The 26,763-nt window shown below is 38.6% G+C and overlaps 2 protein-coding genes across 2 annotated transcripts; one reads left to right on the top strand and one right to left on the bottom strand.

Moving 5' to 3' along the window:
- The first annotated feature begins 10,459 nt into the window (after positions 1–10,459).
- LOC122001693 (protein ANTI-SILENCING 1-like) lies at positions 10,460–17,757 on the top strand. Its single transcript, XM_042556585.1, has 2 exons — positions 10,460–10,556; positions 16,527–17,757. The coding sequence occupies exon 2, from the start codon at positions 16,543–16,545 to the stop codon at positions 17,086–17,088; it is 546 nt and encodes a 181-aa protein (XP_042412519.1). The 5' UTR covers positions 10,460–10,556; positions 16,527–16,542; the 3' UTR covers positions 17,089–17,757.
- A 5,132-nt stretch (positions 17,758–22,889) lies between these two features.
- LOC121999494 (potassium channel AKT1-like) lies at positions 22,890–26,243 on the bottom strand. Its single transcript, XM_042554168.1, has 9 exons — positions 26,047–26,243; positions 25,470–25,835; positions 25,326–25,383; positions 24,941–25,258; positions 24,631–24,876; positions 24,436–24,567; positions 23,987–24,370; positions 23,820–23,895; positions 22,890–23,755 (listed from the first exon to the last, which is right to left on the bottom strand). The coding sequence occupies exons 1-9, from the start codon at positions 26,241–26,243 to the stop codon at positions 22,890–22,892; spliced, it is 2,643 nt and encodes an 880-aa protein (XP_042410102.1).
- Between the last annotated feature and the right edge of the window lie 520 nt (positions 26,244–26,763).

The following is a 26,763-nucleotide window of genomic DNA, read 5'->3' as shown; positions in this document are numbered from 1 at the left end:
TTTTATGTGCTTGATTTAGATGGGGAATCTCGAATAAGAAATATTTTTTGGGCAGATGCAAGATGTAGGGCTGCATATGAATACTTTTCTGATGTCGTGACTTTTGATACAACCTATTTGACTAATAGTTATGACATGCCATTTGCTCCATTTGTTGGGGTGAATCATCATGGTCAATCTATTTTGCTAGGATGTGGATTATTATCAAGTGAAGACTTAGCAACTTTCATATGGTTGTTCAAATCTTGGTTGTCATGTATGCTCGGACGTGCTCCAAAGGCTATAATCACAGACCAATGTCGCGCCATGGCAATTGCAATTGAAGAAGTATTACGCGCAAAGATATTAAGCGTGGTTATCAAAGTATCAGTAACATCTATGATGATTATGGTTGTGATGGAGAAAGACATCGGTATAATATTCTCACTCCATTGATACAAGAGGTTCAACAACTTGGAGCAAAAAATGACAACAGTTGTTCAGTTTTGGTGGAAATGTTGAAAGACACGAAGGAAAAATTGATTGCTATTGATTTTGAGCATTCAAGGGCTGAACAATTGAAAGAAGTATCTACATCCGGTGCAAAAGCAATACATTCTCCATTAAAAGTAAGATCTCGAGGTCGTCCACCTACAAAGAGGAAACAATCTAAGGTTGAACAAATTATGAAGAAATCAATTGCAAAGACCCGAAAGAAGGTAAATGATACATATAATAGATACCTAAAATAATTGTGTGGTCTTGTTTTAGCTAGTTTAAATTTTTTTTCTATGATATATGATGGGTTGAAATCACTGCAGGGAGTTGCTGGTTCTGAAGCTTGTTCTGAAACTATTGTATGACCTGCTGTTCTGAAATCACTGCAGGGAGTTGATTGGTGGCTGATTGCTTGTAATCTATGTCAATATCAATTTGCATATTTTGGTTTCTGTTTTCCTTTTGCATAATTGCTATCCTATTAGCCGACTCTTTCAATTTGCAGCTTGTTGTCCTGAGTAAAATTCTGCTGGAGCTTTTATGATATATGAGGGTTGAACCTGCTGCAGGGAGTTACTGGGTCTGAAGCTTTTTCTGAAGCTGTTGTCTGACCTGCATATGTAACTGGAGCCTAGTTCATTGTTGTTTTTTTTGGCATAATTGTTGAGCTCGTATGTATATGTATCTGGAGTCTTTTTAGATTTGGAGTTACTTTAATGGAATTGGCATAGCTTACTTGTAATGTGACAATGTTATTCTAGCTTCTATCTGGAGTCTATGGAAGTGTTATTCTAGCTTAATTTGGAGTTACATTAAATAAATCTTTATTCTGCTGTTGAAAATTCAGCCCCTGATTTGCATGGATGAGTTGCTCCATCACTGATTCACGAGAAAGATTGCTAGAATATTTCTGAGACTCATTCAAAATTTTCTTTTTTGAAATATATAACATGATTACATGAGGTTTCTGTTAAGACCTTGCAGTGAAATACAGCATAAAGGGCTTGTTCTTATTCTTCTGATGGAATTGGTACGATACATGTTGTGGATCGGTCAACAGACCGATCCATAGCCTTCCGGACCGATCAGGAGATCGGTCTGGGATGAGTCTGATCGGTCTGTGGACCGATCAGCTTGTGCGTGGATCGGTCCACAGACCGATCCCCTTATCGCTTATCGCTTTGAGTCCCAGCGCATCCCATCGCTTCTTTCTGATCGGTCTGTAGACCGATCAGATAACCCACAGAATGCTTCTGTTTCTGTATGGTTACTGATCGGTCCACAGACCGATCAGATAACCCACAGAAACTTTTTGTGTGGTTACTGATCGGTCACCAGACCGATCAGTGAATCCTTAGTATCACTGGATCGGTCTGCAGACCGATCCAGTGCTCATGTGGGTTTTGGTGGTTTCCAGCCCGAAACAGAACACACTACAAGCTATGGAATTCTACTATGGTAAAGGCAAATAACTAACTGCTAATAACAATATTGGGTCAAGGAAAAAAAAGTAGAGAATGGAGATCATAGAAAGGCTCACCTATGGTACGTCATAACCAAGAAATTTTAGTCGCCTAATATTTTAAGGTATGTTGGAAAAAGTATTGTACGTAACAAAAATATTGAGAATTGAAAAGCTAAAATTTTAATATTGGTCTTTCTTCAGAGTCAATGAACAGCCATATAGCAATATCCCACCATGCTGATAGAGTTAAGCTAGGTTGGGCAAAACACACTAATTAGAATCAAGAAGCATGAATGGATAGTACAGACATTACTAAATCAATGGCATCACATAAATTATTACCACAGTATTAGCATAACCATCACATAAATTATACAAGAGGAATGATTCTCAAATCAATGGCATCACATAGAACACAAACATTACTTAACACAAACATTACAATATCCAAATGAATTAATAGCCAAAACATTACAACACAAACATTACTTAACAGCTTGTACATTACAACGCAAACATTACTTAACACTAACTAAACAGATGAACTAACAACCCAATCTAGATTACGGCACAGAGAATCAAGTTCACCATCACTAATATCCAAATGAATTTTGGTACATTGATTATTCTTTGATTATGCCCATGAGAAGCATGGTGTTCACTTTCAATTTTGCAGGATGAAGTAGTATCAGTCGTCACCCACTTTTGCCATCCATGTTGCCCACATCTGTAATAGTATCTTCCAGGATTTTTGTTTGATTTAGAAACACACACCATTGTTCTTTCTCCGCATTCCCTACATGTTACATGTTGAAATCTTGTATTGTCGATGTTGCTGTAACTTGATTCAGCCATGAAATAACAACCTAATAAAAGGGCAAATCAATAATACCTTTTGGATATTAGCAATCAAAAGGAGCAGTGAATTCGAAGGTAAATCCACATATTCAAATACTATGGTCAATTCTAAATATGATTATGAGTTGATACTGAAGAAAAAACTTTCATTTCACATTACTACCGCAAATATATTTTCTTTCTTTGTTATTGATAAATCTACAGCATTCTTCAAGAACCTAAGCATTTTAAGAACTTAAACTGAACATTTTAAGAACATGACCCTAAACAATTTAAGAACCTGAACATTGTAAGAATTTTAAGAACATGACCCTAAACAATTTAAAAACCTGAACATTGTAAGAACTTGAACATTGTAAGAACAATTTAAGAACCTGACCAATTTAAGAACCTGAACATTGTAAGAACCATGAAGCGCCGAAGAAGAAGAACAACAAATGGAATAGAAGTTGATTACCTCAAAGAGTGCTCACTGCTCCTTGTCTGCTGGTGCTATTACTTCACCCCGTAGCTAGGTCTGCTGGTGCTATTACTTCAACAAAAAATCGAGGTGCAGCAGAGATGAAAAGAAAAAAGTGGGTTACCGAAGTTGCGACCGACAAAGTAGAGCGAAGCCTGATTTCACACAAAACTTGATGTGCTATATGCTAGTTGGTGCTCAAACTCAAATTGCTCCTTGTCTACTGGTGCTAAGGAAGAGGGAAGAAGAAGGAGGAGTTAGGGCATGCAAATGGAGCAAAAACGTGAACTGTGAAAAAAAAGAAAGAAAACTCATTGGGAGTAAGAGGAAGGAGAACCGAAGAAGTTAGGGCGCGAAGGGGACGGGCTTTGCTTCTCTCTTCTTGAAGGGGAACTCAGAAACGCTCGCGAAAGAGGGAGGAGGAGGAGGAGGAACTGAGTTAGGGCAGGGGAGGAAGCGACGGGCTTCGCTTCTCTCTTCTCGAAAGGGAACTCAGAAGCGGCTCGGGAGCTTCGCGAAGGAGAATCGCGAAAGAGGAAGGAGGAGGAGCTGAGTTAGGGCAGGAGAGGATGCGATGGGCTTTTCGCGCAAGAGAAAGGGGGAGGAGAAAAAGTTAGGGCACGGGCTTCGCGCTGAGGTGGGCACCGCCACGCAAGCAGCCAACTCGGTCGCGATGAGTTTTCGCTGACCGAGTTCGCTGCGAGAATCATTCCTCTTTATCCAACTAAACAAGATATAAGTATTAATTTAAATAGTCATTAGGTGGTTATTATAATGTAAATGGATCGAATGTTTATTAATAAATTTAATATTCTATTTAATGAAGCTCATTTATATTTTGTATTTTACTAAATCGCATGATTAAATTTTAGTATTATTCATTTCACCTACTCAACTTTCATAATTCCAAAAACATATATCACATTTTCATTATATCCCTCTCCTTTTTTCACATTTATTATTTTTTATTTCCACGTTCAAATTTTTCTCATCCCATTTAAAAATTCATTGTTCTAAATTTACACTTTCAAATTCTAAATATGAGGGCATGGATACGTTAAGGAGGCTTGTAAGAGTACAATGATTCTGATTTGAAAGGATTCAGAGTTATTTAGGTCTATCAACTAATTTTTCAGACAAAATTGACAGATAAATTTGCAAGTACTCTGGGTTAGTTTTAATATGATCAACTGAGTTAAGTTAAGCCCTATGTATTTGATTCCTTCTGTTTGAGTGTGCAGGGATTTAAAAACATAAGAAGTCGATTGTGTGGAAGACGCAACAAGCGAGAAGGATGACATAGAAAGTGAGTCGACTTACTCAATGAATCCGAGTAACAAGGAGCTGCGGAAGAGTACACCGATGAATAAGAAGAACACGCGCGGCATATTCGAGGGACGAGAAGCCGAGGAAGAAGCTTACTTGAGGAGAAGGTCATAGTTGGGTTTAGGTAAGCTCAATTTAGGATGACTGGATCATCACCTAAGTGAGCGCGAGGAAAAGAATAGTCAATACTATAATTGACATTTCGGATGAACAATGCTCGAGGCGTCTCAAATGTCTTTGGAGATGCCTCGTGCACCGGCAGCGCTTCTGTTGTAAGCAAAGTTGGAGGTGCCTCCGTTGGATGGGAGATGCTTTGAATGAACAATAGTCGAGGAGCCTCCAGCTGATCGGAGACATCTCGAGTGAACAATAACCAAAAAGTTAATGTTTGACAAGGATAACATTTTAAACACTTGGAGGTGCTTCGAATGTCTTTGGAAGCGCCTCCAAACCACGTCAGCCTAACGGTAACTTTTCCCATAATGATATAAATAGTACTCTGGAGCTAGGAGTTCAAATACAATCACTGTAATCATTTTCCTAATAAGTTTATGATCTTTCAAAGTCTAAAAGACTACTCTGCTTTCCTTCACGAAAGAGTTATTTTTAGTGGAGCTTTTTCATCATCTTGGATTAACAACTTCCCCAATTGTAACCAAATAAAATTTGGAGTCTTTTACTTTTTTATGTTATTATTTTCTGTTATCTAATATTGTATCCTTGCTAAAGATAAAAGAAAGAGAAAGTTGTAAATTTACTTTACAAGGTTATTCACCCCCTCTAGCCGACCCATGATGATTCAACAAGATATATACCATTCAAAATTTAAAAGTTTCATATTTAACAAACTAAAGGAGTCTTAGGTGTAAGTACCCCGGGTTAGTTTGATGTAATCAACCAGGTTAAGGTAGGTCATGTATGTTTAATGTCTTGTATCTAAGTATGTAGGGACTTAGGAATAGAAGAAGTTGAGCGGAAGACTCAATGAGTGAGAAGGATGGTACGGGAAGCGAGTTGACTAGTTCGGTGCATTTGAGGGACGAAGAACTATGAAAGAGTACATCGGTGGGGTGAGAAGGATTCACGCGATGCATACAAGGGAAGAGAAGTCAAGGAGGAAGACTACTTGAGAAGAATGTCAGAATTGGGTTCGAGTGAGCTCAACTCTGAATGATCAGAGCATCACCCAAGCGAGCACAAGAAAAAGAATAGTTAATGGTGAAATTGATTATTCAGGTGAACAGTGTTTGAGGCGCCTTGGATAGATCAGAGGCACCTCAAACATTCAGTTGAGGTATGCCGCAAAAAAGATAGAAGGCACCTCCGATAGATTGAAATCGCCTCAAATGAACAATAGTCGAGGCGCCTCTAGCTGATTAAAGGCGTCTCTAATGAACAATAGTCAGTAGGCTACCATTGTGATGAGGATAATGTTTTATCCACTTGGAGGCACCCTTGATGGGTTTGAAGGAGCCTCCAATACCATGTCAGTAACAATAACTTTTTTCCAGAACCTTATAAATAGCAACCCTAGAGTTAAAAGTTCAATAACACACTCTATACTCAATTTCTATATTCTTTTCTTGAACTTCCAATTTATGTAAAGGGTTTCTCCGCCTTTGACTTAGTCAAAGAAGGAGTTTTTCTTTAATGCTTTTATTTGCCTTAGATTAACAACCACGTAGGTTGTAACTAAATAATTTCTGGCTTTCTTACTTTAATTTATGTTATTATTTTTTGTTTAATTAAGTCTGTCCTTGCTCAATAGAAATAAGAGAATTCCTAACTTAATTTGCAAATTATCTATTCACCTCCTCTAGTCGGTCCAAACGATCCAACAAATGGTATGAGAGCTAAGACGCCTTAGAAAGACTAAGCATCGACTAAAGCAATAAGATGATAGTCATATCCATTATTTATCCATCGAAATTTAAGAGGGAGTTCACACTTTGGAAGTATAAAATGGAGGTATATTTAAAAACTGATTTCAATATTTTACTAATAATAAAGTATGGTTTTAAAGTGCCTAAGGATGAGAATAGAAAAAAAAAAGGAAGAGCTTAACTAGAACAAAAAATAACAAGTTGACTTCGTGACCAACAACAAAGTAGAGTTTCACCTACTGAACGTACTACCGCCCCAAAAGCTCAAACAGATCGGTGCCTACGAATCTGCTAAAGAACTCTGGAAGAAGTTCCTAGAGTTTCATGAAGACATGACTTAAGCAAAACTATCCAAGAGAGATCTTCTCAAAAATCGACTAACCAACCTCCAGATAGAAGGAGAAAAGGTCGCTCAATATACTCAAAGATCAAGGAACTGATCACCGAACTCAACAATCTCGATAAAATAGTAACAAATCATGACTCATTAAGGTATGTTTTAAATGCATTTCTGAGAACACTGAAATAGACAACTATAGTAGACTCATACTACATCACCAAGGACTTTGAGGTAAATATGTTAGAAAATTTATTTTCGACTTTCAAACTTCATGAATTTTGATGTACAAGTCTTAAAGACATAGAAAAGTCAAACAACAACATTGCCCTAAAAACAAAAAGGTCAAATTGGATTCAGAGTCATCCCTCGACAAGGATCATGAGACTTACATGATAAGAAAATTTAAAAAGTTTTTTTAATCTAATAATTTTTATAAGACACAAGCTAAGAAGCTTCTACAGAGCAGAAGAAATAGGTGTTACAACTACGATAAAGAAGGACATATCAAAGATAATTGTCTGAAACTGAAAACCAAATAAAAGGAAAAATGTAAAGGGTCAAAAAAATCCAAGCATAATAACCTAAAAGCAACGTGGAGCGAGTTATCATCAGAAGAGACCAAGATGAAACAATACGACAGACTCGCACTAATGGCTAGCCACTAAGAAGAAGACGACGAAGCCATTTCAGAAGAGAGCAACGATGAAAGGGGATCATCAACCTACAAATCTGATGTGGTAAGTAAGGAACGTCTCTTACCTATTGATCAACTTTATGATGTTATAAAAATGCTATGTAGAACCTTATGTAAACTAGGACCAAGTATATAAAATAAACATGCATGCCTACTAGAGACTTTGATAAAATCAAAATTGAAAATGTAAAACTAAAAAAAATAGAAATATTAAAGGATTCTGAATGCTCAAATTCAAATTTGTCACGAATTCAAAATTCTAGATGTGTTAGAGTGGTTAACTGGTATTTGTCAAATTGTAAAAGTATAAAATATATATATATATATATAGAAAATACTTGATGAATCTATTAAGTTGAAATTTAGTTTAGATTCTGAAATCTATTTTGACATGTTGGATTTTTTATTTTGTTAGAAATTTTTATTAATAGAAATCTATATTTATTTTGAAAAATTATGTATGGCAAGCATTCTGTCTAATTTTAATTTGTTTTAAATTTTTTGTGATAGAGACAAATGTTATCTGTTTGTAGAAATAATTTTAATTTTTTTTACTAAAAATCATGTTTTTCAAATTAAAATTTTTGGGGGATTGATTTTTAAAATCTCGATTTTTTTTAAAGATAACCATTCTATTTCGAATGTTAAAAAAAAAAACTTAGCATGATTTTTTAAAGTCAAATTTTATTTTTAAGTATTTAATTTTAAAATTAACTATTTTTATAAAGCAAATTAATTTCTCTCTTTACGAACAATTGTCTACTCATGGAAATTTAATATTGCCAAAAAATTTCATTATTTTTCAATGGTTAAAAATAATTTTCAATTTCTTTTGGAAATCTGCTCTTTAATTTATAAAAATTAATCTCTTTGAAAATTAATTGCATTAAAAATATTCAACTTTCCTCGTATATGTAATCTCCTAGAAAAAGATTCAAAATTTCCTCTGCTATTTTTTAAATTTTACCCTATTTATTTTATGTGATGAAAGAGAGAGAAATTATAGGGGATTAAGTTAATGGAGAGATTGTAAAATTTAAGTTTGTAATTTTTTGCTTGTACCAAATTACAAAATTAATTGTGTTAAACAATTTTAAATTATTATTTATTTACCCTAATCTTAACTCGGGTTAATACATATTAAAAATAAGGAAAATATTAGTATCCTGAGTTAGTTTTAATATGATCAATCATGTTAAGGTAGACTCTATGTATTTGATGTCTTGTATCTGAGTGCGTAGGAAGTTAGGAACACAAGAAGTCCAGTGAAAGACGTAGTGAGCAAGAAGGATGACACGAGAAACGAGTTGACAGACTTGGTACATCCGAGGGACAAGAAGCTGTGAAAGAGTACACCGATGGAGCAAGAAGGACGCGCGTAGTGCATTCGAGGGACTAGAAGTCGGGGAGGAAGTCTATTCGAGAAGAAGACAAGAGTTAGATTTGAGTGAGCTCAAATCTAGACGGCTAGAGCATCACCCAAATGAGCGTGGACATTCAGTTAAGTTTTGCCACAAAAAGGACCGGAAGTGCCTCCAATGAATTGAAGGCGCATCGGATGAACAATAATCAAGGCGCCTCCAATGAACAATAGTCGTTAGGCTATCGTTGTGATGAGGATAACGTTTTATCCACTTGGAGGTGCCCTAGATGGATTTGGAGCCACCTCTAATACCACGTCAGCAACGGTAACATTTTTTCAGAACGTTTTAAATAACACCCTATAGTTAGGAGTTCAATAACACACTATGTACTAAGTTTCTATATTCTTTTCTTGAACTTTGAATTGTTGTAAGGGGCTTCTCCGCCTCTGACTTAGTCGAAGGAGTTTTTCTTTGGTGTTTTCATCTGTCTTAGATTAACAATCACCTAGGTTATAACTAAGTAATTCCTTGCTTCTTTACTTAAATTTATGTTCTTATTTTTTATTTAATTAAGTGTGTCCTTGCTACATAGAAACAAGAGAATTTCTAACTTAATTTGCAGATCATCTATTCAACCTCTCTAGCCGGTCCACTCAATCTAACACTAGGAACTCATTGGTGGTGTTAGTTAGTAAGTATTATTGTCCTAGGTCTTATAACGAGCTTGTGATAAATTTTACTAAGTTTTAAAAATTCACTATTCTTAATTTAAGCTATCAATTTTGAAGTGATTCAGAATTTTCTAAATTTGTTAGTCAATTTCAGACGAAACATGGACCTACATATATGAAAATTTAAAATTTTCATTATTTTTGAACGAGAGTAGTCCTAGAAATTTATTGGAAGTGTTGATTAATGAATATTATTGTCTTAGGTATTATAATTAGTTTATGATAAATTTTATCAAGTCTATATAATTTTACAAATTCACCATTTTTAATTTATACAATCAAATTCAGATATGAAAGAATAGATAAATTAAGAAATATTGTTGGAGTATATTAATTTTAGTTTAAAATGATTCAAAATTATTTAGGTCCATAAATTTTTGACAAAACTAATTGATAAAAAAACTCTAAATAACTTTAAATTAAAATTAATATATTCCTACGAACCTTTTTAATGTATTTATATCATCAAATTTGAATTAAATTAGGACAATAATTTTTTTTTAATAGTTAAAAGAAAAAATTTAAATGTGAAAAAAGGGAGGTATAATAGAAACAGGATATATGTTTTTTGGTTTAAGAGAAATTGAGCAAAAAGGAAAGAAACCCTACCGAACTTCGGCGTCTGGATCGCGAAGCTCGTTGGCGGCGACAATTCCTTCTGCAACAGATCTTCCGCTTCGATCGCAATCCGATCGAAGAGAGGTTCTTCCTCTCCCCCCGTCCACTCCCAATCTCTCTCCATAGATTCTCTAAGTTGGAGGTCGTCTCCTTCTCTACTGTTTGATTCTCCAGTTTCTCATCGTCTGCCAATCCTTACCCTTATGCTCGCAGACTCGCCATCGTTCAACAACGCTGACTAGCCGACGATCTGTGGGCTACCCGTTCCTGCTGCGTGCTTGCTTGTTCCTCGTCGCAGGAGAGAGCCAGTGGTCTTCCCTTCATCACCGGTAGTTCACAGGTAACGTTGCTTGTTCATTTCATAGTCAGTATATACTTCAATTCAGCTAGTAGCAGCTTTCATTTGGTAGTAGAACACACACCAGCTAAAGTAGCACAAATATAATAATACATATATCCTTGAAGAACTATTCAGTTATATGATTCAATGCTCATTGATCTAAAACCACAAGGAACCGAAATCATGAACTTATCCATTAGTTGAAATATTTTGTGTTGGTTCTGGTTTCAGATTTAAGCCTGATGACCTGGGGTAGTTATCAGTAAATGGAACCAATTTCATATCGCGATGTGATGTTGGCATGACTAATGTTTAACCCCTGTTGGTGGGTCAGATATTATAATCTTTACCTTATGACTAGTTTTACAATCTGTAGCTTCTCACGCTTTGTTCAAAGATAACGAGTAACATTAGTCACTGATGTAAATAGTATGTTCAACAATTGTATCATCTGAAATTCTATATGCTTAATCACATGGATTACTAAGTATCAATTAGTCCTTGATATTGTCCTAGATCAGACTCTTATCTTAAGAAATAAGTATCTTGTAACTAAACTACAAAAATGTTGTTTGGAGCTCTAACCCCTATTTCATTTTTTTTCCCTAATAATCTAATAATCAAATAAAATTTATCGTAGAATAATGAAAACCTTAGTATCATGATGACCCCAAGGTTAGGGAAGGGATTCAGTTCATGGAGGAGGAAAGTAAAGCTCTTTTTTCCCCCTAAAGTTAACTGAGATTTTCTTCTTCACTGATGCAGGAGGATTCGAATATTTTTCATGTTATTTTTAGTAATTTTCGAGTTTTTTTAGTATCTAAGGTATTTTTGGTATTTATGTATTTTTGGTAATTTCTATCTTTTATATTTTAGATGTTGAGTCTGTTTAGGGATTTTAAGATTATGATTCTGTTAAGAATTTTTCTTTTTTGTTAGTATTACTTTTTTTTCTTTACAAATTACAAGTTAGGAATTGAGGTCTATAAGTTAGGATTTCTTTTATTTCTTTGTGTCTATATAAGCGTTTGTTTAGCTGTTTGAGGAATTATCTTAGGTTGTTAAATAAAGTTTCCTTTTTTCGGAAAAAACTGAAGGACAGCGATTATCTCTTCTTATCTTCTCCTCAAATCCCCCTTTCTCGTTAGTCTATAGGATAATCACTATCTTGTCCGACATCAGTTAGTATTAGAGCTGGCAGGTTCCGATTGAGGAAGTCGAGCATAAGATCCAATGGAATATCGCTGTGGTCATTGTTGGTGCAATCGTCCTCAGGTCAAGGCTGACTAAGCTTGAGTTTCGATGTTTGACAATATGTGAGAGAGAAGTGTGGTAGGTCAAGGGAGGACCGAACACTTGACTGGGAAAGCCCTAACGAGAGGTTAGGCAACGAAAATCCTAACTGGATTAGCCAATGCGAAATCCTAACGAGGCTAGGCAGTGAAGACCTAGTTGTGAACTAGGCAGAAGTCCTAGTAAGGTTAGGCAGTGAAGACTTAGTTGGAAATTAGACAGCAGTAGTTCTAACGGGGCTAGGCGTGAAGACCTAGTTGGAATTTGGAAACTAGACACTGTAAGTTCTAGCGGGGCTAGGTTGTGGATGGAAAGTCTTAGCGGGCCTAGGCGAGGGAAAAGTCCAAATGAGTCAAAGGTTGATCGGACACTTGGTGATCAAAAGTCTAACAAGAAGTTAACAAAAGAAATGCTCAAGTGGCTCACGGAAGATTGGACATTTAACATGGGACAGTAAGTCTAAGTGGGTCATGGAGGACTGGACATTTGCATGAGATGAACAGTCCAAGTGGGTTGACCAGACAGTTAATGAAAAAGTCCTAGTAGGTCAAGGGTGACAGGATGTTAGGTAACGGAAAGTCCCAACGAGTAGGGTTGGGCAAAGGAACCCTAAACTTGAGTTCAAGGTTTAGGATTAGACAATCGATTAGCTTAATTGATTAGCATAAGGCCATTTCCTAATTGATTGGGACCTGTTCCAATCGATTGAGACATGTTTCAATCGATTGGGACTTGATTAGGTGCTTTCCGAAATCGATTGGTTAATTGATTAGGCCTTATCTTAATCGATTAGGGCAATCAATTAATGGTGTTTTCGTGTGAGAACAGAAGGGCTTAGAATTAATTGGAGCAATCGATTCAAGTTCACTAATCGATTAGGGTAATCGATTGAAACTTGTTCGCGAGAGCACATAGGTGTTGGAATTGATTGAGAGATTCTCGTGAAAACAAAAAGCTTCTGAATCGATTGGGCAATCAATTAGAAACTGCCGAATCGATTGGTATGACTCACCAATCGATTTGTCAGGTAAAAAGATTCATTTTGCAGGTTTTGAATGGTCAAGCTGACGTGGTAAGCCAATCGATTAGAAAGTGTCTAAGTAACTCTAGAAAAGGGGTTTTCACAAAGATTTGAAGAACACTTGTTTCAGCTAGTTGTCGGGAGTTTTAGAGCAAAGTGTTGTTGCATTTCCATCCACCAAGCGACAGTCCAAAGTAAGAAATGAGCAAGCAATGCAAGGTTACTCATTTTAAACCCTAAAGTCATTCTCGATTATATTTTGTATTTGCGTTCTTGTTTTCTTGTTGCATTCGTGTGCTTGAGCTTGTACGCGGCTTCTCTGACTTTGGAAAATTTCCAAGGACGGATTTCATAGTAAATGAGATCGTGAGAACTGGACTCTTGGATGGGTCATCTCAAGGAGGTGAAATCGAGGTGTTAGCATTGCTTTAAGTTTTCGGCTGCAAATCAAGTTCAAAGAAGCGATTGAAGTTATTCACCCCCTCTAGCTTTCTACATATCCTAACAGCCGTGATTGTGGTCGTGCCCGATAGGTTTCGGCTGAGGAAGCCTCGCATCATGGTTGTAGCACGCGGGATAAGATTGTTATAGATTTTGTTGGGAATACAATCAAAGTCCCACATTGAAAATATATGGAAAATATCATAGGTTTAAAACGTAAAAGATATCTCTTGGTATGAGGCCTTTTGGGTAGAGCCCCAGAACTAAATTCATGAGGGCTTTGACCAAAGTGGACAATATCAAATAATTGTGGAGATATATAAATTTTTTTGGCCCTAGCAAATGGTATTAGAACGAGGTTGCTCTTCACAAGACTAACCATCGGAAGAAGCAAGAGTTAGAGGCATGGTCAAGATCAAATGCCATGTGTGGTGACCTTGAATGAAATTGAGGGGAGATCCGGAGCAGGTCAAGAGTGACCAGATGCTTGCGGGGAGGTCCTATGCAAGTCAAAAGTGACCGGATGCTTGCAAGGAGGCCCGAAGTATGTCAAGAGTGACTGGATGCTTGCGGGAAGGCCCGAACCATGAGACTAATAGTGGTCCTTCGTTTAAGGAGAGGATTGATGGAAATATAATCAAAGTCCCACATTGGAAATATATGGAAAAGTGACGCCGAGTAGGATAGTGATTATCCTGCGGACTAACGAGAGAGGAGATTGGAGGAGAACTCAAGAAGAGAGAACGCCAAAAACAAGGAAAACTAGTCGAATTTACTAGAAAATGAAACTTTGTTAAATAAAAGAGGGATGAATTCTCATACAAATAGACAAATGTTTACATAGACTCTAGATCTTAAGACAAAGAAAGGAAAAAAAAATCCCAATATATGAACCTCAATTCTAATCCGGTAAAGAAAGTTCCCGATTAGGTGAAAGTAAAATTGGTTGCTTTCAAACTCAGAGGTTAACATCGGCATGGTAGAAGCACTTGCGACGCTCACGAAACCTACAAGGAAATGCCAAGATCAGAGATTGAGAGAAGATGAAGAAGAAGATGAAAGGTCACTTTATTTCCTTTGGTCACACTCAAACTTCGTTCTAGGGTCGGTTAAGTTTTTCCATGGAGGACGATAGTTTCGACTCCTGTGATGATTTGGACGGATTTGATGATGAGGGCGAAGAAATTGATGTGGCTGATCAAAGCCAAGAATGACTTGGAGGAGGATGAAGTTTATCAAATTTCTCATCCTGACATAGATCAAAATGAACATGAGATGGATGATAACGAACTCGACGAGGATGTCTTGGAAGAAGAGGATGATGGCAATGAAGAATCCCAATTTGAAAGTGGTGAGTTTAGTGAAACAAAAGCAGAGGGATATAAAGTTGAGATGGTTGTCGTTCGAGATGATTGTGCTCTTCCACCACCTTGTGGTATAGCTGGACGAAGAGGATTAGCAGGAACAATTCTAGTTCATAAGGTTGCTAGAGCCGCTGCAGATGCTGCTCTACCCCTTGCTAATATTACTGCAGAAGCAAGCATGCTTCTGAAATGGTGGGTACAATGGGAGTTGCACTATCAGTTTGTACACTTCCTAGCCAGGCCACATCAGATCGCCTAGGTCCAGGATTGATGGAACTTGGACTTGGAATTCATGGAGAACCAGGCGTTGCTATTGTTGATCTTCAGCCAGTTGATGTAGTGGTCTCTCATGTTCTCAAGCAGATCTTGTCACCGGAAACTCAATATGTCCCAATCACCAAGGACAGCAGAGTGGTTCTGATGATTAATGGACTTGGTGCCACACCTGTGATGATGGAGTTGATGATTGCTGCAGGAAAGGCTGTTCCCATGTTGGCCTGTTGGTGTGGAAGTTGTAGGTGATCGACCGCCTGCCAAAATTCCTGTTCCAGTACCAGCATCAAATGCGAGTAGCAAAAAAAAGTCAATAGTGAGTGAACCAAGAAAGCTTAATGAGCTAGGCCGCATATCACAAGTTGTTATTGCGGCAGCTGCGCAAGGGGCTGCCATATGTGGTGATGTTTTTACCTCCCTACCAGTCGATTCTATTTTGGCTGCTATTCGAGCTGTAACAGGTCCCAAGGGTTGCCTTCTGATAGGTTCAAATTAGTATAGTGATTGACTTGGATTTTGCATTTGCAAATAAGATTCTGTCAAGGCAAAACTGGTTTGCAGAGGAAGAGATCAAACCGTTGACTTAGACTGGAAGTGAATGTGAAGTTATTGCACACCGTTATGGAGATTCAACCGATTTTGATAAGGAGGTGAAAGTCCAGTAGTTGTTAGTAGATTTTGTCGATTTAGTGTAAGATGATCTTTCTCCTGGGTGCCACCTGATACTACTCTGAACTCGAGAACAAGTTCTGATGTTGGAAGATTTGAATATCTTTCATATTATTTTTTAGGAATTTTTGTGTTTTTTAATATTTAAGGTAATTTTAGTAATTTTTTTTTTTGTATTTTTGAATGTCGAGTCCGTTTAGGGATTTTTAAGATTGTTTTTTCTTTTCTTTTCTTTTCTTTTAGGATTATTTTTTTCTTTGCAAGTTAGGAATTGGGGTCTATAAGTTAAGATTTTTTTTTATTTCTTTGCGTTGAGGTTTCACGTCTATATAAGCATATGTTTAGTTGTTTGAATAATTATTCTCGATTATTAAATAAAATTTTATTTTTTCGGAAAAATCTAGAGGATACTCTTTTTTCGTTAGTTCGCAGGATAATCATTATCTTGTCCGACATCATCCACCCATTTTTTTTTTTCATTTGCTGCTGCTTCTGTTCTTTGGTTTTTTTCTTTTTACTGCACAATGCTCACCAAATCCCACAGGTCAGAGTCCACTTTCCTTCTCCTTTCTCTCTCCTCTTTTCTTCCTTTTATCTCTTTTCTCTTCTTACCCTTCTTTCTGTTCACTGCGAGTTCTCCTTAACTGCAGCCTACTACTTCATCTACAAGTTCCCTACAGCTCTCAAACAATGATCACACGACAAAAACATAATGAAACAACACTTGAATGATTTGCACTGTGTGTCTTGCACCTTGAATTTCTTAGCATATTGAGTTTTTTTTTAATAATTGTCTTATGGTTACAGTAGAACTTCCAATCTAAGACTTATGTACTTTACAATTCATATTTGCATTTTACATTTTATTTCGTTATAATCTAAATTGCTCTAGGAAAGTTTGGCTTTCAGAAAAAACGGAGAAGAAATGGATCACTTTAAGGGCCCTAACGATGTTCGTAAATTTTGTTGGGGCGAAAAAAGAGGAATTGGGGGTGCTAAGAGAAATATTCAATTTTATGGGTCATTTATGATCGATGGTGACACTTACTCATTGTATGACTCGGTATACCTCTTAAAGGAGGATGAGTGTGAGCCTTATATTGGGAAAATAGTTAAGATATGGGAACAACCAGACCACAAGAAGAAAGTGAAGATTTTATGGTTTTTCCGCCCAAATGAACTCGAGAACTATTTGATAGATACTCCGCTAGAGAAGGAAATATTTTTAGCCACCGGAGAAGGTGTCGGTCTTTTCAACATTAACCCATTGGAAGCCATTGTCGGCAACTGTTGTGTGATTTGCACTTCGAAAGACGAGAGGAATGCACAACCATCAGATGAAGACTTGAAAATGGCTGACTATATATTCTACCGCACTTTTGATGTTCAAACCTGCACGATATCTGAAAAGATTGACGATAAGATAGTTGGTGTAGAAGCAAAGTTTCTTCTAAATCGGAAAGGTCAGTAGCCGATCTCCAAATTTGAGCTGAAAGATTACACTGCTAACAAACGATCCAAGGACAATGCCGTTCACGCAAAGTGCATATTCAAAATTAGCAACTACTTTTGTGACGAAAGGGGAGATTCTGTTGGTGGCAATGTTCACAATTCAGATTATGCAAAAAGTGTATCTAATTCTGGTCCTGTCAGTGTTAGATCTCCCAAAAAGTTGAGAACTTTTGTGGAAGCCTTTGATAGTACTTGTTCTAAGCAAGCATCAAGCCAGAGTCTAACGGTTTTTGTTCTTCGAATCAGCTGTGCCAAGAATATTCTAAACCGAGGAATATGTTCGAGTGGAAAGTGCCTTAATGCATCCTTAGAAGGCGTAACTTGAGATCGATATAACAAAGCTACAAACGGAGTGCAATGAGGATGGCCCTGCTCATCTGCAATAAGAATCATCTGAGAAGGGGAACTTGGTGGACAGCAAAACCAAAACCTTTCGATATATTGGTCAAAAAGTCGCCTCTTCGTTTAGCATTATTCAAAAATTTGAACCCTGGAAGTTCTAGAGGTTGCTAAAAGATCAGTGCATATGCATTATTACTCTCTAAATTTATATTTAAAATAGCAATTCTATATATTTAATCTAGTGTATTCTCATTGTTTTTTGATAAATTATGCTTGATTATCTGTAGTGAAACGATTAAAATTAATAGATCATGAATTCCATTTAGAGGTGAGCAATCCGTTCAAAATAGAACGGAATGATTAAATTTGATTAAATCGATTTTTTAAGATGGAACAGAACGGATTAAATTTTACTATAAAATTGATTAATTTTATTATTTATTGAGAAATATATTTGTTAATTGATTATAATATATCTACAATTTAAGTATGTCAGTTAATTGATTATAACTAGTTATTCCACATACGCGTGGCATGTGCAACGGACTCTCCCTCCTATTTTTTATATTATATATTAAATTGATAAGAATAGATGTTATACTTGATCTTAACTAAAGGATTGAAAAAGATATATTTTTTAACATCGTTGTCTAAGGTATTTATAGAAACTTTTGTACTTATGTTGTTGTTAATTCTAAGATATAGACTAAAGAGAATCATGATAGTGCATATTTTTTATTAGGGGGTGGTAATTCGGGTTGATGGGTTCAGGTTGGCCGATTGACAGGTTGGACTATCAAACTCTGAACATGACCTGGTTAATATTTGGGGTCAAATTGTTCAACTCAGATCTGACTCGCTTATTTGTATTTGATTCGAATTTGATCTGAAATGACCCATAACCTGAATCCAATCCGAACTTGACCTGACTTGGAATGATCCATTTATAAAAGCATGTTCATCTTTGTTGGATCGTTTAAGACGCTAGTGAGTTAAAATGAGTTATGCAATGAAATAAAGAAAACAATAACAATACTAACAAAGCTAAGTTTTACTTGATTCAGAGCCTATGATGACTCCTACTCTAAAGTCCACGATTGTTGATCGTTTTCATTGAGCAATTACTATCAGTTCGAATAATATGTTACAAGTATTGAGTATAATAACTGAAATAATTATTATCGACAAACAGAAAGGAATTTGAAATCTTTCGTTCTTCGAACTTCAAAGCAACCTTTCGGTGTCGTTAGACACCGGAGACTTTTCAAAGCAGCATGTAAGAATGAAACTTGTAATAGTTGATGTTCTGAAGCTGCAGGTCGAAGGCCCTTATATAGGTCTATTCCGAGTGCTTGGAACCCCTCCGGGTGTCTGGACCATGCTGACACGACGAGCTCTCGTTGAAACTTCATCCGCGAAGTTTTATCCGCTTCAGGCGCCCTGACCCCCTCCGGGCGTCTGGACCGTTAATATGGGTTCGTCCAGTCATCGCACTCCAACTCAGCTTCTGGATATTTTTTCTGGTCCGGGCGCCTGGACCAGCTTCGGGCACCCAGATCGCCCAGGTGCCTAGCAGCCGCCTGGGCGAAGCTGGTCTAGGCACTCGGACTAGCTCCGGGCGCCCGGACTCCCTTTTTTTAGCATCTTCCATACAAAAAGGGTTAGTCCAGGCAATAAAAATATGCTTATCCTGCAAAACAAAGTTAGCATAACATAATAAGATAGGAGTAGTAATTATATCTTGTCTCCCCAAGACCATGATCTAGTCAAGGTCTCAGCTTAGGTTTCCTAAATAGACCTAAGCTGGACCGACGCCTATAGTTTTCTCAACCGGGAACGAGTTCTCACCGAATCTCTCCTCTTGTTGCTTACTTTCACTTACAAACTGCAATCGCTTGACTTTGTCTTTGACCCACCAGGTTTGTAAATACCCCGTGGTAGTTTTGATGTGATCAACCAAGTCAAGTTAGGTTCTGTTATGTTTTTAACCCTTGTGTCTAAGTGTGCAAGAACTTAGAAGCACAATAAGTCGAGCGAAAGACACAGCAAGCGAGAAGAACGATGCGAAAGACAGTCGACCGGCTTGGTGCGTCTGAGGGATGAGATGCTACGGAAGAGTACGCTAGCGGACGAGAAGAATGCGTGTAGTGTTTCCGAGGGACGAGAAGTCAGAGAGGAAGACTGCTCGAAGGCCAGAAAATGGGTTCGAGTGTGCCATATTCTAGATGTCCGAAATCACTCAAGCGAGCGGAGTCGGAGCGGAAGATTCGGATCCAAGTGAGCGAAAACGGAGCGGAATACCCGGATATGGTTCGAGCACTCAAAACCCCTCCGGGTGCTCGGACCTGAAAATTCAGCCAAACGCCACGTGACACATTTCGTTACGACGGGGATAAAATTTTATCCCCCTCTAGGTGCCTGGAATCTTTCTAGGCGCCCCGACCAGGGCTATAAATATAGTCCTGGTCTGAGTAGCTTAAATCAACACTTGTAAACGATTTCTCTTGAATTTTGTTCTGTATTTAAGTGCTTCAACTGCTGTAAGAGGTTTCTCCGCCTGAAAGAGATTGTTTAGTGAGTTTCAACTTCCTTGGATTAGCAATTCCGTGATTGCATACCAAGTAACGCTTTTGTACCTCTTCTTTCTTTAATTAATTTGCATTACTTTTTATGCAAGTGTTAATAAAGTTGTAAAGTTTGAGAAATGAGATTTTGTTTATTTTTATTGTGCAGGTTATTCACCCCCCTAGCCGGTCGCCAAGAGACCTACAAGGTCTTCCCGCCAATTGTCAGGTCCCACAGAACCAACTGGATTTCGGCCGGTTGTTAGATATCACGGACCCAACCAGACTTCTTGCCATATATCGAGTCCTGCGGATCTATCTGGACTTCACATCAGTTATCAGGTCTCGCGGACCTAGCTAGATTTCAGCCTGATGTCAGGTTTTTTAGACTAGTCAACTCATGAACACTTGGTCAAAAGGTTAAACAAATAGCATATCTAACTTTAACCTATGTGTCATACATCAAAATCTGATCATCAATGCAACCTGCACCAATAATCTTAACCTGAACTCAATCCAAACATGACCTGAAAAGCTCCGTTTTATAAAATGTTTATTTTAACCTGAATTCAACCAGAATCTAACCCGAACTTGATCCAAAAATATTTATAAAAGAATTTGTGGGTTATAATCGGGTCATTTCAAGTTGATCCAAACCTAACCCGTTTATTAATCATGTCAATCAGGTTGACCCGTACCCAACTTGAACCCAATAAGACCTGACTCTAATTTGATTTTTTTTCATGTTCGATTCGGATTGTGTTTTTGTGTCGGGTCAAAAATTGTCACCCCTATTTTTTATATAAAAATAAACAGAGAAAATTACTTATAAGTCTTAAAATTATTTTCAATGTGATCCTGTCTAAAAGTGGAGGAGATTGCACGCTAGGTAGGTGGCAACGCTGTTGACCAGAAGAAAACTTTGCACAGGAGAAAAAGATGATGAGCAGGAGTAGGAAAAGGGCTCCGAGTGCTTTCCTCCTCTATGCGCACACTCAAACGAACCAACAGAATGTTATGACAAAAATAAGGGAATGGGTCCCTATCGTAGGCTCTCCGATACTCAAGTTAGTAGATGATCGAACGAAAAGTGGAGAAAGATTATGATAAAATTGAGTGATCATAATAGAGAGAAATTTTGTGTTTTGGTAAGTAGTGCGTATAAAAACATACCTCTAGTGGAGAGAATCCATCTTTTATATCACCTCTGATAATCTCACAATGATGAGGTGACAAGAAATATTCAGTGTCAGAAGATGTCGGATAATAAAAGGTGTACAATCTAGCATTTGTACAGTTATCCACCGATTAATCTTTTGTTATATGTATATGAATAGTCTTATGTAACTTCCGCAATAATGATAGAAGTTATATAGTCACTTTCATAAGAAGGTTACATTGAATGTATATGCTGTAATCGAAAAATATTCCCTGACAAATGATTATTACTCCTTGACAAGTTGTTGTGATTCTCTGTTAATGTTGTCCCCTGAAATTATCTCGATCGAATCTTTGGCCAACCGGATGTATTTTATATTGGCAGATATATATATGAGCAGCTGGATACCAAGTCCTATAAGGTCATTCAGCCATTGAGACGTTCGGCTATATATGATGTGGTGCTTGGGATCTGACATTGAAGTAATAAGGGGCCAAGTCCCCTAGGTCCGGCCGACTCTATAATCAACTGGACATATGCTGGGATATTTGCTTTTGAAGAAGTGGGATAAGTCTCGAGAGATCTGATCGGTACTATTATCCGATTGGATCTGTAATAAGAATTACTTGACTTCTGTTCTTGTATTCATATAGGAAACAGAAATACTGAGCTGTATAAACCTGACCGACATTATGACTTGTTGACTATAAGGAGGACTGGTATATGAAAAGACCCACAGGTTCTATCGGTTGTTGAATCGACCAGCTATATACTGAGAGCCATAATACAAGTGGGGAGTTGTTTCGTATGCCCGACCGGATATATGCTTGGCAGGTGTAGTAGTCCGACCATCCCTTAAACCTGATCAATTTACGGTTGATTGGATATATAATATGCATCAATATAGATGTGAAGCACTAGGTCTCTCAAGTCCGATCGACTCTTGATCCGATCATTCCTCTTATTGAAGATCTTACACCCTGTTTGGAAATAATTTAAGTCATGGAATTGAATTGAATTCCATTATGAATTGAATTCCATAAGGAATTGAATTCAATTCTCATGTTTGGAATGAATTGCAACTTAAGTTATGGAATTCTTATGTTTTACCATTTTATCCTTCTCTCTTTTTCCTTTTCTTTTTTTACAAAGAAGAGAGAATGAGGGCACAATGAACATAATATGAAGAATTGAATTCCCTATCTAAATCACACATAAAGAGGTGTGATTTACTTTTGTCTTATTTGATGGAATTGAAATTAATTCCATATCAATTCTTAACTAAAAAATCATTCCAAAGCATGGAATTCAATTCCAATTCTAAAAGGAATTGAATTCCATATCATTCCAAACAGGCTGTTAGTGTTGGATGAGGTGCCAAGTCTTATTGAGAGTGACGTGCTAATTGTCATATCATCTTGACTTTGATAGTCACGTCATTTCTGAATTTACTAATAACACTTTGTATCATGTAAAAAGAAAAGGACATTAATGTAATTTTATTTTAGGTTTCATTAAAATTATTTATTAAATGGTTTATTTATTTATTTTAAATAGTAAGATATATAATTAATTAAATTGAATTTTTGAATTATAATTGAATTAATTAAATGATTTCGTACTTTCTTCCCTATTTGCCCCTGCGGTTAATTGAAAAGGCAGGCAGAGTTGCAGCCGCAATCAATCACGTCGGCGTTATCTGTCGGTGGCGACGACGAGATGATCACCGTCTCGTATCAGCTTCACGTCGTCCACCAGCGCCCCGTCCTTGTTCGTTACTTTCACCTTGCCCTTTACGGCGAACTTCTTCGACGCCATCTCTTGTAGCTCCTGCATCGACTTCGGCAGCGCCACCAGCTTCTTCGCCGCGTCGCCCCTCTCTGGGAAGCTCACCGTCACCCGCGCTAAGTTCGCCTGATGCTGCCGCCTTCCGCCACTGCCTCCCATTTGCCTTGGAGGGCTTTCTATGACCGGCGGCGTCCTGCTCTGCGCCTGCCGGACTACGAAATTGGCAGCCGACACGACCCCGATCAGCGAGTTCGAGTAGTTAGGCGACCGCGGCTGCTCGGCAGAAGCTACGACGGCTGCTCCACCCCCGACGTTCAGTTTTGGAATGTAAGGTTCGCTGCTAAACCTCCGGAGTCCAGCCGGAGGAGGTGGTTTGGCTGCGCCGGGACCGCCGGCTCCCTTCGCGCCGTCTAACAGTGCCTTGATTTCCTCGTGGCCCTGTTGGTCGGCCAGCCCCCGCGGCGTCCACCCCTGAGCATCGGCCCTATCCACATCAGCCCCGTGCCGGACCAGGAACTCCACCACCGCAACATTCCCCTCGCAGACGGCACGGTGGAGAGCGGTGCTGCCGTCGTTCTCGGCCGCAGCCACAACATCTCCTCCCCACCGGAGCATATCCTCAAGCAGCTGCACGCTATTCTGCGCCGCGGCCGCACAGGCACAGCGGCCCATATCACCAGCCGAGAGCTCGCCGCCATTCTCCACCAGAATCTCCGCCACTCTCTCGTGCTTCCCCAGGATCGCCTCCCACAGCGGCACATTCCCCTCGCAATCTGCATCAATTCAGCCGCCATCAGATCGATCCTCCAACAAAATCAGAAGGAATCGATTCCCCACCTCTACTGTTCGGATCCGCACCATAATCCAGCAAGATCTTGACACAATGCTCGTTCCCCTTCGACGCCGCGATATGCTATTTGCCACAACCAACCAAACACTAAGTCAATCTCCATCGATCTAACTTCGTATCGAACACATGAACATGTACGGTTCTAGATTCAGACCATGGCCGTGCGCCCCTCGTTGTCCGACTCATTCGGATCCAGACCTCGTCTCAGTAGCTGATGCAGCAAGATATCGTCGTCTCTGACGACGGCGAAAGAGAGGGTGAGTGGCAGGTCCACTCTGCCTCGGGTCAGCATGCTCTCTATTTCCCTCAGCAGCCCTTGCATCCATGGATCATCCCCTTGCCTCTTGAAATACTGAAGCAGGTTGTTGGCGATCACGGTCCCGTCCCCGACGTTCGCCTGAACGATGCTGAGGAAGGCGGTGCGGTTCAGGCGAAGGAGCTGGCACAGCGATCTCGTCCGAACCGTGAACAGCTGAGGACGGTAGCAGAGAACTCCGAGCTCGCCGACTAGATCACCTTTCTTAACCACCCTAACAATCTGTGTGCACACATGCCAGTGTGTCAAACCAATGCATAGCATCAACAATGAATCACACAACTTGCCTCCTCTGATCCACCTCGGCTATCGATCAGCTCCGCGGTGCCGGTTGCGAGGATATAGAAATCGGTCGGCGCTTCGTTCTGCAAGATCACATCTTCTCGGGGAGGATAGTACTCGCCTTTCATCTCGGAGACCTTAGGATCGATATATAATCAGTTGCAATCAATGCCCACGATACGTATGCTTATAGCATTTACCAGTTGAAATAGCATGTCAGGAGAAACCCCTTGAAACAAGTAGACATTTTGGACAAGGGGGAAGAACAAGAAGTGCGAAATGCTCGATCTGATGGCTTTCGGAAGAGCATCCATCGTCTCCTGCTGCTGCAGCCCTTCGGAGTCGGTCCTGAACTTCAAGCTGAGATGAGAGATCATCTGCTCCTGCAGCCTCTCTGGAATCTGATTTCTTCGAGCAAAACTCGACGCCGCTTGAATCGTATCCCTCTGTGTGGCACAACCGAATCGTTTTAACTAAAGTTTGAAAGGTGTACAAGTAGAATTCACTCACATATTTTCGGGTTCTGGTCGTGCCGTGAACGACCAAATTGGTCATGTTTCCGATCAAGTAGGCGTCTAAGCCCATGCTGAAGAGCATGAAGAAAAAGTCGAAGAACTTCTCCCAGGTGTTGACGGGGTGCAAGTCGCCGTAGCCAACGGTCGCCACGGTGGTGATAGACCAGTACATCGATGTCACATAATTGACCCACAAGCTCTGTTCGTGGAAATCTGCGGTCGTGATACCGATCCAGGTGTTTTTCGGATCGGGGTACTTTGCCGCAAGTAGAAAGAAGAAGCAACCACCGCAGTGCACGGCGAAGATTGTAACCTATGAAAGTGTGACGAGGAGTTTGCCTGAAGCAATAGGGAATGTAGAATTGGTAATTTTCGCTTACGCTGACGAGCTTTGCGCATCGAATCCAAAAGTAACTCAAGCTTTTATCCTTTTCCCATCTGATGATAGATCATAAAGGCCGATTCCGATGAGTCTAGAGTAGTTTTTTTTTTTTTAAAGAAGAGCGAAAATGTTTGAATTGTACCGAGCAAACATGGCACTAACTCGCCGGAGGCGCCAGAGGCGGAACATGTTGAAGATGCCGTAAGACTGGAGATTGGGAGGCAGCAATTTGAGCATGAACTCAGAAGGGATGGTGGAGACAATGTCGAGGATGAACCAGCTGGTCAGGTACCTCTTTGCGATCGGCTTTGGGTCGTCGACTAGAAGATAGGTGGCTTCGTCGAGGTAGGCAACGAAGAAGGTCAAGACGATGTCGATGAAGAAGAAAGCGTTGACGATGTTGTCGGCTAGCCGGAAGGGGCCGTTGTTCTCCTGGAGGAAGCCGAACTCGAAGGGGGAAACCCACGCCGTGTAGAGCACCAGCATAAACAAGATGCTCTCCCAAGTCCTGCGCGCGCAAATCAGTTATTTCAAACTGAAAAAAAAAAATTATTTCACTTTGCCTCTGAAATTTTAAGTATTCTCAATTTAACCTTCAGAAAGTAGCGGTCAGGCCTGAATCATTTTCTGGTGTTTTTCAAATCAACCCAGATAAGTTTAGAATTTTCAGATAAATCCATCTAATTTTAAAAAAAAATTAGATATGAGGATTAGTGTACCTATATTTTTTATCATAGGGAGAGACGATAAATTTATGAAGCTGGACTGGATGAGTGTTTCGACCGCCAAGTGAAGGAAGGATGTCATTGAAGATACTGTATTGGCTAGCATATTTCGTCATCTCCTTGTCGGTTGGCTCCTCGTCGAATATGATCGGCATGTTGAACTTTTCATCCGCCTTCCCTCGCATCTCCATCCTTGCCTTAATCCCTCTTGTTTTAATATTTTTCTTAGTTTATCTTAATTAACTTGTTTGTTTTTTCTATCTCTAACGAGCTCCGTTTAGTGAATTTGGAACGGAGGACCGCAATATTTTCGTAGGCAAAGCTATCTTTGGATAGAAATGCCTTGGGCTTTATAATATATATATATATATATATAAAATTCCTTTTTAGATATATGTATTGAGACGCAAAAGATCAAAATTGATACTCCTTTTGTTTATAAAATTTCTTTACATAGGAGACGGAGCTTTAAGATAAACGAAGATAAAATATATTTAGTTAAAGAATTTTAACCTATTTATTAGTCTTGTTTTTATTTATTTTTATTCATCATAGAAATAAAATAAAATAATTTAATCTCTACCCATTAAAACTTAACATATAGAATACGAAAAACCCTTATAATTTAGTAAATTGATATACATTACTCACTTTATTTAATATTTTTCTTAGAAATTTTTTCATTGGAAATAGAAGAAGCTAAAAGAGAGC

This window comes from Zingiber officinale, chromosome 7A, assembly GCF_018446385.1.
Source record: "Zingiber officinale cultivar Zhangliang chromosome 7A, Zo_v1.1, whole genome shotgun sequence".
Lineage (NCBI taxonomy): Eukaryota > Viridiplantae > Streptophyta > Magnoliopsida > Zingiberales > Zingiberaceae > Zingiber > Zingiber officinale.
Note: the sequence above shows the minus strand (reverse complement) of the source record. Positions and strands in the feature narration are given on the sequence as shown.